Here is a 15,356-nt window from a genome sequence, read left to right as displayed (position 1 = left end):
ACAGGGATCCAATGCAAGAGTCGTGGTCAAACAAGTCACTCCTGTGCTTCAGGAGAATACTTATCTATCCATTTATCAGAGTTGTAAGTATTGCAGAATATTTTTCACTCCAGTTCGGACATAGTCCCAGATTATTTTGACTCTTCTCCCTAAACTTTTATCATCTGGGTTTCTAATTCTGCAAGGAATTGCTGAGTTGACAATTTTGTCATTCTTGCTGGAGAGCTGGGGTTGGTCAGACTGGTTGCATTGTAACTTCCAGTTTCATTCAGCATTTCCTTTGAAATTCTTTGTGCACATGTAGCACTGCTGCTCTGAGCTTTTGCTAACTCCCTGAGCAATTTGTCAGCAATGAAGAAAGGTGTTAGGATTTAATGAGTGCCCTGAGTTAACATATGTAATCGTGTGTGTTTAGTCTGTTTTTGCTTTTTCATTATTTTGATATCTTGCACCTTTTAGGTTTTTTTTCTGTGTTGCCATAGAAGTGTTTTGTTTAGTCTGACATGAAATAGGTCTCTTCTGTCTTTGAATTTCTTTCAAGCTTGCATTTTATAAGTATGTTTGAAAGGGAAGAATAAAGAAGAGAAGATTCAATGGAAACTCAAAAAAGCAATGCAACTAAGTATGTTTTGAGCCATCAGAGCAAAAACGACCTGTGCTTAATGTGCAATCTGAAGTATTTTGTATCAGAGCCTATTTGGTTTGCCTGCCAGCACAGATTTAGGTAATTCCTGTGAGTGGTATAACATCAGTGAAAAGGGAAGAGTTTGGTTTTTCTGACAAATGTGTAATGTTGTGAATTGTTATGTAACCACCAAGGACAACATGAATGAAGCTTAAGTCTCTTTTCTGTATCCACAGCCAGCCCGTGCCATCTTAATTTAGGCAAAACTTTGTGCATCAGTGAAATTTCTTCCTATGAATTTAAATTTGTAAGAGTCTCCTTGGGATTACTCAGAATTTTGCCAGAGTAATTTCTACAAAACAGGAATTCTCTCTACAGCTTAACTAATTTAAAGCAGTAATTACTTGTTATTTGATAAGCTTGCATATTCCTTTCAGATCATATAGACAGCTTAATACAGCTTCAGCTGAATCRGTTGGTACTAAAATTGTTTTCTCTGGGGTAATTTTCTGCTCATTTATTGCAGTGTGTGGTATAAGCCATATTTCTTTCTTCTTCCTTGTTGCCAATCATGAAGGATTCCACTGGATAAAACTATACTTATGTGGACATAATTTTCCCAGTACTTCCTCTTCCAATAAGGATCTTTAAAAATAAAGAATTATTAGATAATAAAGATCTCTTACCACCACATTTTCAGGAACTCATGTCATTATAACACTGGTGCTCATCTGTAGGGAAGAGAGGAATAAGGAGGCCTTTATTCAAAGGACTGTTTCTATGATACTGAAAAACTGGGCGTTACATGTTTTCAAACTGGAGCTGCTTCACCTGTCAGGTCGATGCATACCAGGCTTCTCTGTGCTCCTTAAGTAGGATGCAGCCTGTTAAAAATGTGATGTCTGATAGTATCTCTGCATTYTATTTCTCCCTATCTCCTCATTCCTTAGGTACAGTACGCTATAAATCCCTTTTAAAATCTGATTTGTTCCTGTTAATGTTTGTTTTGATCTGTGGGATCTAGAAAGGTTTGCACCCATATTTCTGAGTTCAGCATCTAAGCCATGTGTCATTGTGAGAGAGAGAAAAAAAAAAAAAAAAGTGAAAATTTAAAGCCAAATGTAAGATTTTTGTAAACTACTTTTGTATGACTAATAAAAAACTTTACAGTACGATTATATTTTTAACATGTCACTGTTCTTTTGTTTGAAGTGTCTATGAAGTCCATATTGCTGTAATAATGTTTTATTGTTCTGTGCAGCCAGACTATCAGTGGTATGTTCCTGACCAGCTTCCGCCAGATGTGCAGCACAAGGCAAATGGTAAGACAACAGCTGTACAGAGCATATTTTAAATGTACTTTTTTTTTTTTAAATAGGCCTTTGAGGGAGATAAACTAAACTTTTCTATTCCTCAGTTGAGTGTTTACTTAATGGTTTYGCTTCAGAAAGCTGAATTCGGGATGTATGCAACATAAATGAGAGTTTTAATGTGATACCATCTACGTTATGCTTTAAACCTCATTGCAGTTCTTGAAATATCCCTGAAATATCCCTAATATAYGTTATAGGATCAAATCAATGCCTCATTAAGTAACTTGTAAGGGGCCAAAAAAAAAGAATATTCTCAGTACTGGCATTACAGCATCTGTTGCAACTAAGCAACAGGAACTAACTAGGGCTAAATTTATTGATATGCTGAACTTCAGAGCCAAGGTGAGTCAACTTTTAGGAGCCTAGTAACAAAACATAAACTTCAAGATATTTCACTTTAAAGAAATAAATGCCAATTGCTGTCCTTCATCTGCCTTGATAATAGTTCAAGGTGTCAGGTCTGAAAACAAAACCATTTAAATAGACAAGTGCAAACTATCTGTTGAAAAGCAGGAGTATTTAGTAGTTGCACCTGGATTTGAAATCCTGCAGAGTTACTGGGTTTTTCAAAGTAGTTGCTTCAGGCCACTCTGAAGACACATGCTAGAGAGAATGAAAAAGAAGGGATGCTGCTGTGTGAGGGAATCCTTCTTTTCCCATTTTCTCTTTCAGAAACTTCCCTAAACCACCCCTTCTCTCTCAAAAGGAGTTGAGAATGATGGCATTTCTAGGTTTGCGTTTTGCTATATTCTYTTGTTTCATGGACTTTTTTATAGATATATCATCCCAAATGAGTAATAAATCATCTGATGCTGTGCAAGGGGACCAGCAAAGTCTGTGGCCATGTGCACTACATGAGTGACCATATGCACTCCTTATGTATGTCATGGTTTGAGTGGACAGCATCTGGCATGGCAGAGACACTTGCAGCATCCACAAAAAAAAAAAAGAGAGAGAGAGATGATTACAGAGAAACTCTGCAGTCATTTGTTGGCTACCACCTTCACACAGAAAAGAGGGTAAGGTGGGAATGTGATTTGTTGGAATAGAACCTCATCTTGACATAGAGCACTAGCTTCCTGAAATTATATGGAAACTGTTTGGAAGATTCGGCTGTGATTGCAGGGAAAGAAATGCAGTGATTGGGAGTGGACAGAAGATTAGTTCTGTAGTTCCTCCTGCATGCACTGAGAGTGATTTACTGCTCCCAGACAATGCAGAGAGGATGTTTATAACAGGAATGCAACARATCCAGTAGCCAATTGCAGATGTGGTTCAGGACAGTACACTTACAGGATCTGGAAAAAAGAGAAATTATCTCTGTAGGCTTCATTRTATGTTTTTTCATCCTGTTCATTAGGAACTAATGTTTCAAATCCATGTGCTATCTTTATTTTATTGTTCCTTATCCAGAACATGTGAATACTTACTGCTCCATGGAGTAGTGTATTGTAAATCCATGGATTTTTTCCTTTGTTTTCTTTTCCCTTCCCAATTAGGAGGAAATTTCAAGTAGTCCAATAATACAACAATGTGTAGTAGTATGTCGGAATTAATATCTTCAGACCTTTTACTAGCCATTGACCACAGAAAAGTTCTACTATAAATTCAAATATACTAGGCTGGATTTAGTTAKGTATTGTAAACAGTAGCTTGTTAAATCTATATGATACTTATTTTGAGTATCAAAATTTGAGTATCAAAAACATTTCAAAGATAGAAACTCCATGAATACATGATGAAAGTAATCTTAATATTCTTTCCATTTCTTTGTTCTATTTTGGACTAGTGTTAATTGCAATGGTGGGTTTAAATCTGCTAGTATGCTTAGCAGCATTCCCAAGTCTCACTTCTCAGCTTTCATTTTCTCACTAGATGATAAACCAACTTTTAAATCTTCTCCTTTCTGAACTAGGGCTTTACTATGGAGCCCTAAACTGAACATCAATAGAGTAACTTTTAGGGTCTTTTTCAGAATTAATGCTCCGAAATTGGACTGCAGTTGGATCAGCCTGTCAGGGAAGGAGCATTTAGATAGTCCTCAAAGGGAAATTACAATCCTGCAGAGTGGGATTATAGGCTCGCAAAAAGCAGTCTTTGAAGGTCACAAGGAAGAGAGAACGGCAACGTATAAAGGGGAATGAGGGAAAATGAGTAGAGTTTAAGGAAGAAGGAGATTCTGTCTTTCTACACAGGCAGATAAAGTTCCCAACAGGATAGTTCTTCCTTTTGGCCTCTGGGCATGGTCCCTCCCCATACACTTTGCTATGCAGAAAACCTAACTTGAAGATGTACTCAAATTCTTCCAGTTTAGCCTTGCTCTACCCACCATGCTGATATAATTTATTRGAGGCAAACAAGCCCCTCAATATCTCTGTGTTGCTATCACTCAGCATAGCTGGAATTACTTTTGATTGTTATTGTTCTTTTTCTATCTGTCTGTCTTTCTGTCTTGCTTGCTTAGCATAAGGATTTCCAGCAAGTGTATTTAATATCACTTTATTTGGCAAGCACTGTTGGCTGACTTCCTCATCCAACTGTGTGAAATTGAAAGGACAGTTGAAGAAAGATTGATTTTTGGAGATTTTACCCGAGCTCATTCTTTTAATCAAAAATTATCTGTAAAAGAGGTTTATTGCTCAAAGCTTAAAGAAAACAAGTACCTTTTTGCATGCCCTAAGTGCTGGAATGTTTTGTCCCTTTCACTTCCAAACTTAGTCTTATTGTATTTGTTTTCTTGGCAGAAACACTGATTGCAATATATGTATTCAAGGACTAGAGTTGTCCCTTGGGAGTGTTTGATATAACTACTAAATTTCTTTGACCTAACCTGTGTATTTTGGCTTTGAATCCAGTTATGCCAGGCAAAGGGAGAAGTCAAACCTTAGCCCTTCAACACTTGACTCCAGGGGTAGCTTGGGTGGAGCCCTGCTCAGCTTGGCACGGCTCGGAAGAGCAGCACTCAACCTGTAGGGSCCAGGGGATGCTGCCATGAGCCCTGTAAGAAGCTTAATGTTAGTTTCATGATCTTTTTTCTCTTCCACACTCTGCTGCTTTCCAGATTTTTGCCCTCAAGGTACCAACTTTATTGCTACTATTATTATAATTAGAGCTAATTGGAAGAAGAAGAGGGGCAACTGTGTTGTTTTCCACTGAAAATAATGATGGAATAAAGAGGAAGAGAGGAAGGAAAGCTGCAAAAAGGGGTTTTGTTGGGGGTCTTCAATGAAAACTAGACAGAAAAAAACCTCAATAACCTGACATCTTGGTGGGAGTTGAGGGGGTAGGGGATAGGATAAGATGATCACAAACATTTTTAATATTAGGTTGGCCTCACCGCATACATTATGTTACYAAGGATCTGTACTCCATGCTAGTTAAGACAGGTATTTAATTAGCAGCTTACTTCCCACTGACAAGGAAAATTGGATCATTTTTAGGATTCTTATTGATCTGAAAGAAGCTTTGTAATTTTGAGTTTGAGAATGAATGGAAAGAGTTCTCATAAAAAAAAAAAAAAAAAAATCAGAGTTATCTGGAACTCTGTAAAATCTGGAACTCTGGAAATGTACCTGTTCATACTTCTATCATATCATTGGTTGTTTTGGAAAATTATTTTCTGTGTAATTCTATGGCAACAAAGATTGAGATGAGTACTGTGGTGTAAGTTTGTTGTAGTCTAATGGATATAAGGACTGTGAAAAGTCTTCCTGTTTTGTGTGTGTGTTCGTGTGTGTGCGCATGTGTGTACGTATATATCTGTATAAGTATATCTACACAAGAAACGAGTCTGCTAACTATTGCTCTGCCTTTTGTGGACAAATAACATGAATTGTTGCTSTAAATACTGCCTGCAAAGAAAAAGATGTCACCAAAATCAGTAATTCATGTGGTGCTGCCATTGGCTACAAATATGGACCTTTTGGGTCACATTTTCTTTCATATATCATACACTGGGATATCATCAGCTAGGTGCCTTCAGAAGTGAATGATGGTCTTGCTGGGTAGTAGCTGCAGAGCAATTTTCGTAGACAGTTTGAGAATACTGCTAGAAATATTTCACTTTCTCTTGAGAACCAAGTACTCAGTGCACTTCAGTGGGGGGTGTGTGTGTGTGTTAGTAGTGACRTGTTTCAGCATCTCAGTAATTTCTTTTGAAACTTCAGAAAGGAAGGAGGTATTACACTGACTATAGTGTGTTTCCTTTCTTCAGTTGTATTTTGTGTTTCTTGCTCAGGTGAGTTACTATCAAATACATATTTGTACCACAGACCCCTAATTAACAGTGGATAGAACCACCTCATTCCTCCCTCTGCCATTCCTCACTTGCTATCTTGGGTGCAGCTAATGTTTATCTGTGCTTAATGAGCACTTCTGAATGTCAGCTATTCTTTTCAGAGGTCTAGAAGGATTACATGGGAGCTTTTAGTTATTAGACCCTACTGTTCRTTCCATATCAAGTATCCTCAGGAATAGATCACAGTAAAGAAATAGATAGAGGCTACTGTCTTGTTGTGTGATATCCCTATCCTCTTTTGCTTCTTCCTATTCACTACAGTTTGTGCTGCGCTGATCGCAGGTCTTCAGTGATATACAATATTGACAGCAAAAAAAGGAGAGAATGGGGGAAAAATAATCAAAAGAGAGTCGTGATTCTCAATGGCAAAATAATTTGTGTTGATTTACTTGCAGATACATCTTCAGAGAAAGGAGCCCATCCCTGATGACCTATGACCTGCAGAAGCATAGACCAAAGACTGCAAACTAGTCTTGCATCTTCATTATTATGTTTTGTTGTGACTTATTTTTGCTCCTAGCTTCTTATCTCTGCAGTGCATATTACTTATGCCTGATGAAATCCTTGCAAGAACAATAGAAAAGCGGCTCATTCAGGCTAGTGATCCTCAGGATCCAGCTAAACTCTGCTGGGAAGCATCAYTGCCCTTTGTTCTGAAGATGCTGTTTGTGCTGGCTATGAGAACCTATTAAAATGCCTTATGATAAAAGATGCAGTTATTGCTGGGGATTCAGAAACTGCCACATCTGTTTCAAATTCAAGGGCTTTAAGCCCAATAGTGTTGTGATATTTTTTTTTGTTTGAAAATTACAGTCCTTTTTATTTGATTCTTGGGAATGATTTGTTGATGTACGCTCTTGAATTCTGTACTCTTTTCTTCTTGGTTGTTTGGTAAAAAGGAAATCTGCTTTACTGTTTTAACACACTTGTGTAATTGAAATCAGGGTATTATGGATAGCATGCCACGTAGACTGCCTTACTCCCATTTTGAGTCAATGCTAGCTCTGCTTTTGATTTGGCTCCAAAAGTATATGAAAAACATAATCAGATTGTTACATGTACTTATTTGTATCAATAGAATATTAATATAAGTATTTCATGGGTTTAACTTCTCTGTGAAAATGCCTTTATATTTCCAGATGATTCTAGTAAAGAATTTGACTGTAGTGATTCTGAACATAGTTGTGTGACGTGTATTCTGAGAATATAGCCTTCGTTTGTAAGTGAACATGTATCTGTAAAACTATGAAACTTCTCAGAAACTATGAAATTTCATATGAAATTATGAGACTAAAACTTTTCAGAAAGTTGTGGTGATGGATGCTCAGCAGACATTGCCCGGCAGTCTGCTTGCAAGGTTGTCTCTTCCCTTCAGGCTTTTTTAACAGCATAGTTTCTGGAAGGTAGGTACCAAAACCTCCTGGAATTCCCGGTGCAAGAAGGAACCAAGATTTTTGCACCAGGAGGAGAAAGTCATGTGAAATGTCCTCTGTACTTTTCTGGTGACTCAGAAGTAGCTAATGAGAGTTGAAAATCCTATTAAAAACACCAGAGCTGTGCAAAGGCCGAGTGGTCAGAGATTGTCTGCACATGTGACTTCTACTTTTAGAACTTAAAGGTCTCTGCATTTAAACAATAAACTCCATAAACATTTTCAACATTTGATTTGGGGCGCCATGGGGAATAGTCCATRGGAATGCACTTTTGTGCTGTTAAACCTTAGAGCGATGCTGCTTTTGCCTAGCCTGATGAAAGAGCGCTCCTGCGACGTGAAATCAAGCAGAACACGAGCAAAGGAGCAAGTGACCCAGTATCCAGGAAGAAATTGCTGTTTGGCGTTTGACAGCAACATTAGCAACAGAAAAAACTCCCGAGTCTCCATTAGAGATAGGAGTTTTATCTCTGCATGAATATGGAGCTGGCAAGCAGACACTAGCGCAGCAGCCAGTTGAACTAGCAAACAATGCAACAGCACTACCCCTGATTAGTGATTTGGCTAATAAGGGTGAGATCATGGAAAATGCTAATGCAGTGCCTTCGGCAAATCCAATTACAACGTAACGTAGTTCAATGCAAGCTCTCAGCAGGTGACCAGTGCTGGGGGTAGAGCACCCGACACTCAAAGCTGTACTGAATTCTCAAAACAGGCGAGCTTCTGTGYAGCTGCTGTGGGAGGCAGCAACCCCCCATTTCGTTCGCGTCAGCTCTTCTCCCCAACTAATTGTGAAGATTTTGCCTTCCATTTGTGGAGCTTAATTAATTGTCTTATAATTTGTGCAAGCATTACCTGGTCAGGCACATGATTCAACATGAGCCATTTGCAGTAAGAAAACAAGAGTTTGTAGGACTAACTTGTTTTCTTCCTTTAGTCACAGACTTTTAATGCTTGGAAGCAGTGCTGTAAACCTGGACTCRCACAGATCCTAATAATGCTAATAATGAGGTATCACTTGTACAATATGATAGAAAAGTTATATTTTAAAATCATATAAAATGTCGTTATAGCTCTTCTTTCTTAATTTTCTGATAATGATATATGTTTCCCAAATGCAGGTGCTGCCATCTGTTTCAATTAGCATTGTCAGACTTGAATATCCCAAAGGATTTGATTTCTTCAGTGATTTCTTCAGGCAAGTTTGAGGAGGGATGATGAGTTATGTTAGTTAAGTAAAACTGTAATACTCACAGTAAGAGATTTGCCATTCCCTGACTTTGCTGAAACAGAGCATCCATGCCCAAAGGTCTTCCTGTGTGCAACCTTCTAAAGATGTTTTGGAGCATTTCCCAATCTTTGACTTTGAATTTTGTTTTTCAAACACCTGCCCATTTGAACACCTGAGCTTTTCAATTTAGCTTTATCCAATATTTTTTGTGTATTAGTGTTGAGATATGAATTTTGTAGTAAGGGCTTATAGCATATGTTTGTGAAAGATTTTATTTTCCTCTTCTATATTTTTGTAGGAACTCTGCAGGCTTTGGGAATATTAGAATTCCTCAGCAAATTGCCAGTAKAGCAGGTTGCCCAAGTTCTTGCCTGTGTAAAAGAAAAGTTGGTAACTGTTAAGTGTGACTGAACCAGGAGCTTCCATGAATACCTGAAGTGGGACTGACCCTCCCCAAAGGTGTGTGAGTGCCCTAGGTCGCCTGTCACCAGGACCAGTGCTGAATGTTTAGGGCGGGAGCTGAGGACATGGGACAAGCAGAGTGATCTCTTGTCAAAACCTGCAGTATTTCAAAGGTATGTGTATTGACCCTAAACCATCCTGTCTTATCATGAGGCTCTGATGAACAGCCTTCCTTCTCCCACATGGCAATTACCAATGCATGTCACCCATCAGTTTTTCCCTTTCTAGCACTGCTCCTAATGTGACACGTGTGGGACATACCCTAGGTCAGTGCTAGCCAACTTTCTTACCCGACGCAACAGGAACTTAAATAATACCCAACTACTACTTTCTTCTAAGTCAATTGCCATTTGAAAAATAATTAAAAGATGTTAAACTTGTAAAGGAATAATGAAGAAATGACCCAAAATGAGACTAATTACTCCAAGCTGACAGGGAATCCCAAATGCCCTTGGAAGGCTTTGTTATTTCCGGTGAAAGCATGTGTGTTGAAACAAATTCATGTGCATTCCAAGTGCCAAGTTATGATAGCTAATAAATGCCTGAAATTTTACTATATAACAAACATGAGAGAATATTTAATATTAATTTTGGCATGGATTTATGTCAATTGTTTTTCTAAACTGAACTTTTTCTATTTGGATGCATCATTATATACTAAGTATCTTGTGGAAAAWTTTTTATCTCTATAAATATTTGTATTTTTAGTATTTGTATGCTACATTAAATTATCTGCTTCTAACATTATTGTCATGTTATTTTCAATATCCTATACAGCATTCACTAAAGGATGTTTTGGTTATCATAACAGTAATTATCCAACATTAAAATATTAACACATGTTTGAACTCATGGAGTTGTTGAAACAAATATGCTAATTGAATGCTAGGGTCTGCTGGGAATCTTTGCTCCACCTTTTAATATTGCTTTGGAGCTAGGCTGATGCAACACTAGTGTTTTACTGACACAAAGGTGTCTGKTTTGATTCCCCACTGTTTTAATTCTTAGGCATTTCAAACTCTGTGCTCCTCAAAATGTTCATGTTGTTTTAACACTGTGTTTATATTTTGAAGACCTGAAGTCCTATTAGTGACAGTAGWGCCAGAGTTCAGTTTCTATACATATTTCCCTATACTTCTATGCATATGTACTGTGCAGAATGGTATTAAGATTTCATTGGTCATAACTAAGTTATCTGTGATTATCAATCACTAAATAATATTCCTCCTTAATCTGAGGCTGTTCTCCATTTTGGAAAAGAACTACTACTCGGAAATTGAGTGTAGAAGTTGAGAGYGGTTTTAATTGTTTCCATTCTGGATACAAGTGGATGTGGAATTAYGATTAGACTGCAGGCAAAGAGCGTGAGTGTCTCAAATATGGATATTTGCCTAGCCTAGAATAGAAGGTAGCACAATTGGGATTGATTTAAAAGATTATAGGCAAATTCTTGGTTCATATTTACCTCCTCCTTGAATCCATTTACTAATTTTTGATCTTCTACTAAAACAGTATTAAACGTCTTGTCCACATAATCTATCTACATCTCTCACCTCAACGACAAAAATATTTTTTTCTAAGATGAAAAGAGTTATATAAAAAGAGTAGAACTAGAAAACTAGAATGTGTCATGAGGACTGTGGATGAAAGAATGTGCTTTGGCTTATGTCCCYTCACACTCAAAGACTTGCACTTCATTAGGTCCCTGTCATACTTCCAACTATGTACCCAGTAATTACTCTGTCAGGATCTAACTTTCCATTACACCACGTTTTGGGGGAAATAGGATTATGAGATGACAAAATTTTCAGTTTTCATCTTCTTTTCCCTTTCTATATTTCCAGAATAGGCGTAGAAAGAGATGTTGCTGCATGACTAACTCTTGGTGAAACAAAACTTTGTTGCTTCAGCTCCATGTCTCTCCCCACAACCCCTCCACAATAGGTAGGGAGCAGAGCTGTACCCTAACATACTGGAAATTCTGCTAGCACTGCCTGTACCACGCTGCAACTGAGCTTACAAAGTATTTATATGCAGACTGAAGTTCTCCTTCTCTCTCTCTCTCTTTTTTTTTTCCTTTTTCTTTTTAACTCAACATTTAAAAAGGGTTTCTTTATTTTAATTTTGTTATGAAAATGACAGAAGAATTTCTCTCTGATTTTTGCAGATGCAAGACTAAAGGTCTATTAGACACCACAGGGTGTAAAGTATTTTTTGACTAATAAAACATTTTCCCACCAGGAGTCAGGATGCTGGCTAATTCTGTGTTTTCACTTAGAACAGCTTCTCCTCCACCTGCCCTATAAATGGGGAACACCCAGGTGCTTCCTGTCACAGGCCACTTATGGAGCAGAGGGCTTGCGGCAGCCACGGACCATGAGGAGAGACCATTGGAGAGAGCCAGGCTGAGGTAACGAGGGCAGACAGGTAGGGTCTGCAATGAAACATGTTTAGTGGTGCAATTTGYGGATCCATGTATGAGCTAAAATCTTCTAAGGCCAAATGTAGATTTGTCAGTCTAATGAAAGGTATCAAGGCGTAAGTTTCAGGCATCTTCCTGTGGCTGATGAAAGGGGTTTTGGAAAGGGAAAACTCACGGATTAGAAAGCAGGACATACATCACCAGTGCTTAACTGCATAAATTGAGAGGGAAGTTTGTTTCATCTCATTCAATTGTTTGGTTTCATAGGGAAACAAAGAGAAGAACAACAGTCTTCTAAGAAAGAACTTAAAAGAAGTTTCCATTTTGTGTTTCCCTGTCTTCAGGCATCCTGAACCACAACTACCATATACAAAGGTAGGGTAAATCCCAAGTTAATCCATTTAAGGCAATGACGTCACGATCTGTAGAACTGGTACAAATGTAGGTCCTCTGCATGTTATCCAGAATACCAGCTCTTTAAATATAGCAGTCACTRACTTAAGGGTAGGTACATAGTACCAGCCAGATTCTTTCTTGTGATAAGAACTGGACAAAAACTATATATTACTAGAGATTGAAATATGAACTGGCATCTCCCTGTTTTTTCCTCTCTTTCTCTACAAGATCATGCTGATATGGAATTTGTAGTAATAAAATAACAGAAGAAACAATACTTGTTGCGTTGACCTGAAGGCCTAGTGATGATGCCAGAAAAACACGGTCATCAACACTGAAAAGCTGGATATTTAATAGAAAACTCTTCCTGCATAATGCCCTGTTTTCACACCAAAACACCTTTGGAGGACCAATTAATTTCTCATAATTGCAGTTCCTGTTTTTCTGATTGTGCAGAAAGGTAAGCCCTGTCATTTATGGGCAGCAAAGACAAARCTACAAAACTAGTAAGCCTTACCACAAAATCAAATCTAGTGCATTTTAGGGTGATATCTGTGAAACGTAAATCTGCATTACAAKATACCTGTCAACCAATTGAAAAAATACTTTCAGAAAAAGAAAAAAAAATAATTTGAATGTGCTATTAATAGTATGCCTATGGAAAGCCTTAGACAGTGCTACTATTCACAAGTTTACCATAACTTCCTGCTGTTCCACAGATGCTTATGACAGCCCCCAATTTCCATGCTCATTCCTCTGAAATCCTTTCCTTCTGAGTCACAGCAAACCATCTATTTGTATTTTATGAGGCAAGTGAGGTTTGTGAAAAGTAAAATTCCCATTTGAAGAGAACTTGTAAAGCTGGTGCCTTACCAATGGGAAACTTTTCTGAACAATTGAATTCTGATTAATAAGAGTTTTTGCCTTGATGAATGCTAACATTCAAGCTATAGCATGTTGTGAGACTCTCTRTATCTGAAAACACAGGAGAGAGACATGGGAAAGGCAAAAAAAMCCTATCTTTGGTTAGTACAGGGCATGGGAAACCTTTAAAACCTTCATATTTGCTCTCGTGCAGTCTGTTTTGTACAATTTTGTTTAGTTCTAAATGTAAACATCCTTTTTTTTTCCCAACAAAAACAGTGTAAGCATTGGTTTTGAGCAGTATTTAATTACGTCTTAAAACGGTTTAATTTTATGAAGACTATAAACCTTTCTACATATGAAAAGAGAATGATATAAATATGTTGCACCTTGTTTTCTGCCTCCTAGATAGCTGGTCTCATTGAAACATGTATCATGAGTAGGTGCTGTTCATTTTTGAACAAACATATAATTTCTGTTAAAATTTTCAGGCTACTTTTAATTTCTACAGGTCGTGCTTTGCTATTCTACAGACTTTCTAATTCTGCAATCCATAGAGAGGCAATGGAGGCCTGTGAACAGGGCAGGATTACTAAAACCTTTAATCTGATCGCATAGCAGAAGTACCYGTGTACCCAGGGGAAGCTGCTGCAGTAACAGAATTGGAGATTTCTTTTTAAGCTGAACCTCAAGCACAGGTAGTCCCTGCTTTAAGTCTTTGCAGCCTGAGAAACTTGACCTGTGCTAGGAAAGCTTTATGTATTCTGGGCTGATTCCCTCCCCCTTGCTTTTCAGAAAGCACTTTCTTAGTGCTTGTTTTCTGTTTATACACAAGTCAGGGAAAAGTGTGTTTTATTTACTCTTTTATTAGACTGCTTTGGAGTTTACTGAAACAGCTTAATTGGGCTCCAAAGCAGTGTGTTCTGCTTACAAAAGTGCACTGTTTTTCCATTTCTGTTTTTCCTTTCGGGATTAGGGGCCTCCGAGAGCTAAACAACAGTCTCCTCTTTGCCCGGAGGCTGCAGAAAGGCTTGTTGTGTACAGTTGTGAGTATTGCTCAAGTTGTGCTGGGCCGTGGCCACTGGAGGTCTTTGCTTCCTTAGACTCTTTCATCCTGCTAACATGAGGTGTTTCCCCAGAACAGAGGAGGTTAGTGCCTCTTTAGCAGAGCTGGCGTAACAGGCTGTGCTCACAATGAGGAGAGAGGCTGCACCGGCAGCAGTGCGTAATTTCAAACAAGTCTGAAAAGCCACTCCTGGCAATTTAAACAACCATTTCTTTGCAGTAAGACAAAGTGTGTAGTCTAAAACCTGACTTTCCCAAGTGCTTCCCAGGCCATTACCTCCTCTCACAGGCTTCATTTACATAGTGCTGGGCACAAGCCCTTCATTCCAGGGAGTGAATGAGTTTCCCCGAACAGGCACAGCCTGACCTTACCCTCTGGGGGAAGCARGGGGTCTAGTTATGTGCGGATATGTATCTAAGAGTGTCTAGCAGGCCTTCCTCAATAGCTATATAACATTGATCACATTTTTATGTTTTCTGATTTGACTCAAATTGAATAGTAAGCCAGGAGATCTCAAGGGTATTCGTTGCCTAAAAGCAACACGTAAAAAGATAGAGGAGCTTTTAGCTCAAGAAAATCGCAGCAAGAACTCTGGACTTACTAGACGTGAGAGAACCCACACGGTATCTTAGTCAGGCCAAGACCAATCTGTAGGAAACGAGGGTTCAGCATTCCCATATTCATTAGAGTATTTTGATTCATATTTTCTACTTTGTGTGGAATTAGTTGTTGTCTTGCAGGAGGATCTCTCATAATTGCCTTGTAACATAGAAGTGAGGGTAAGTGATCAATATCTGTTTCCGTTGAGGTTGTACTACACAAGACAGGGTTACATAAAATTACATGCAAATACTCCAAGAGGTTTGCTTTCGGAGTGCTGAATAAAGATAGAGCTTTCCTTCACTGAAAGTTGAGCACTCCGAATATATATCACAAAGGGAATTTATATCAAAATAATATAATCTCATGTGTAAAATTAAGTCTGRTGCATGCATATTTTGATGGCTTAATGCTTCATATTTTATACTTTTGATAGTTAATTCAGCTCTGAAATTATATGTTGACAGAGCAGTGAAATGAGAAATGGGAAATGTATACATGCTTGTATACATATATATGTATATGTATACATGCGTGTATGTATGGGTATATATAAAAAATGACAGAGAATGCAATARTCATCTGCAT

General features: G+C 38.1%; 1 protein-coding gene across 1 annotated transcript in view; it reads left to right on the top strand.

Moving 5' to 3' along the window:
- The window catches only part of TNIP3 (TNFAIP3 interacting protein 3), a 63,006-nt gene extending 55,086 nt beyond the window's left edge, over positions 1–7,920 (top strand). Inside the window, exons 13-14 of the mRNA XM_026042723.1 lie at positions 1,887–1,947; positions 6,691–7,920. Of these exons, the coding sequence (XP_025898508.1) occupies positions 1,887–1,947; positions 6,691–6,722 (93 nt within the window). The 3' untranslated portion in view covers positions 6,723–7,920. The remainder of the gene's footprint in view (positions 1–1,886; positions 1,948–6,690) is intronic.
- Positions 7,921–15,356: the final 7,436 nt, after the last annotated feature.

The sequence above is a fragment of the Nothoprocta perdicaria genome, unplaced genomic scaffold (genome assembly GCF_003342845.1).
Source record: "Nothoprocta perdicaria isolate Ctin4 unplaced genomic scaffold, notPer1 scaffold_312, whole genome shotgun sequence".
Lineage (NCBI taxonomy): Eukaryota > Metazoa > Chordata > Aves > Tinamiformes > Tinamidae > Nothoprocta > Nothoprocta perdicaria.
The sequence above is the reverse complement of the archived record's forward strand: the minus strand, read 5'-3'. Positions and strand labels throughout refer to the sequence as shown.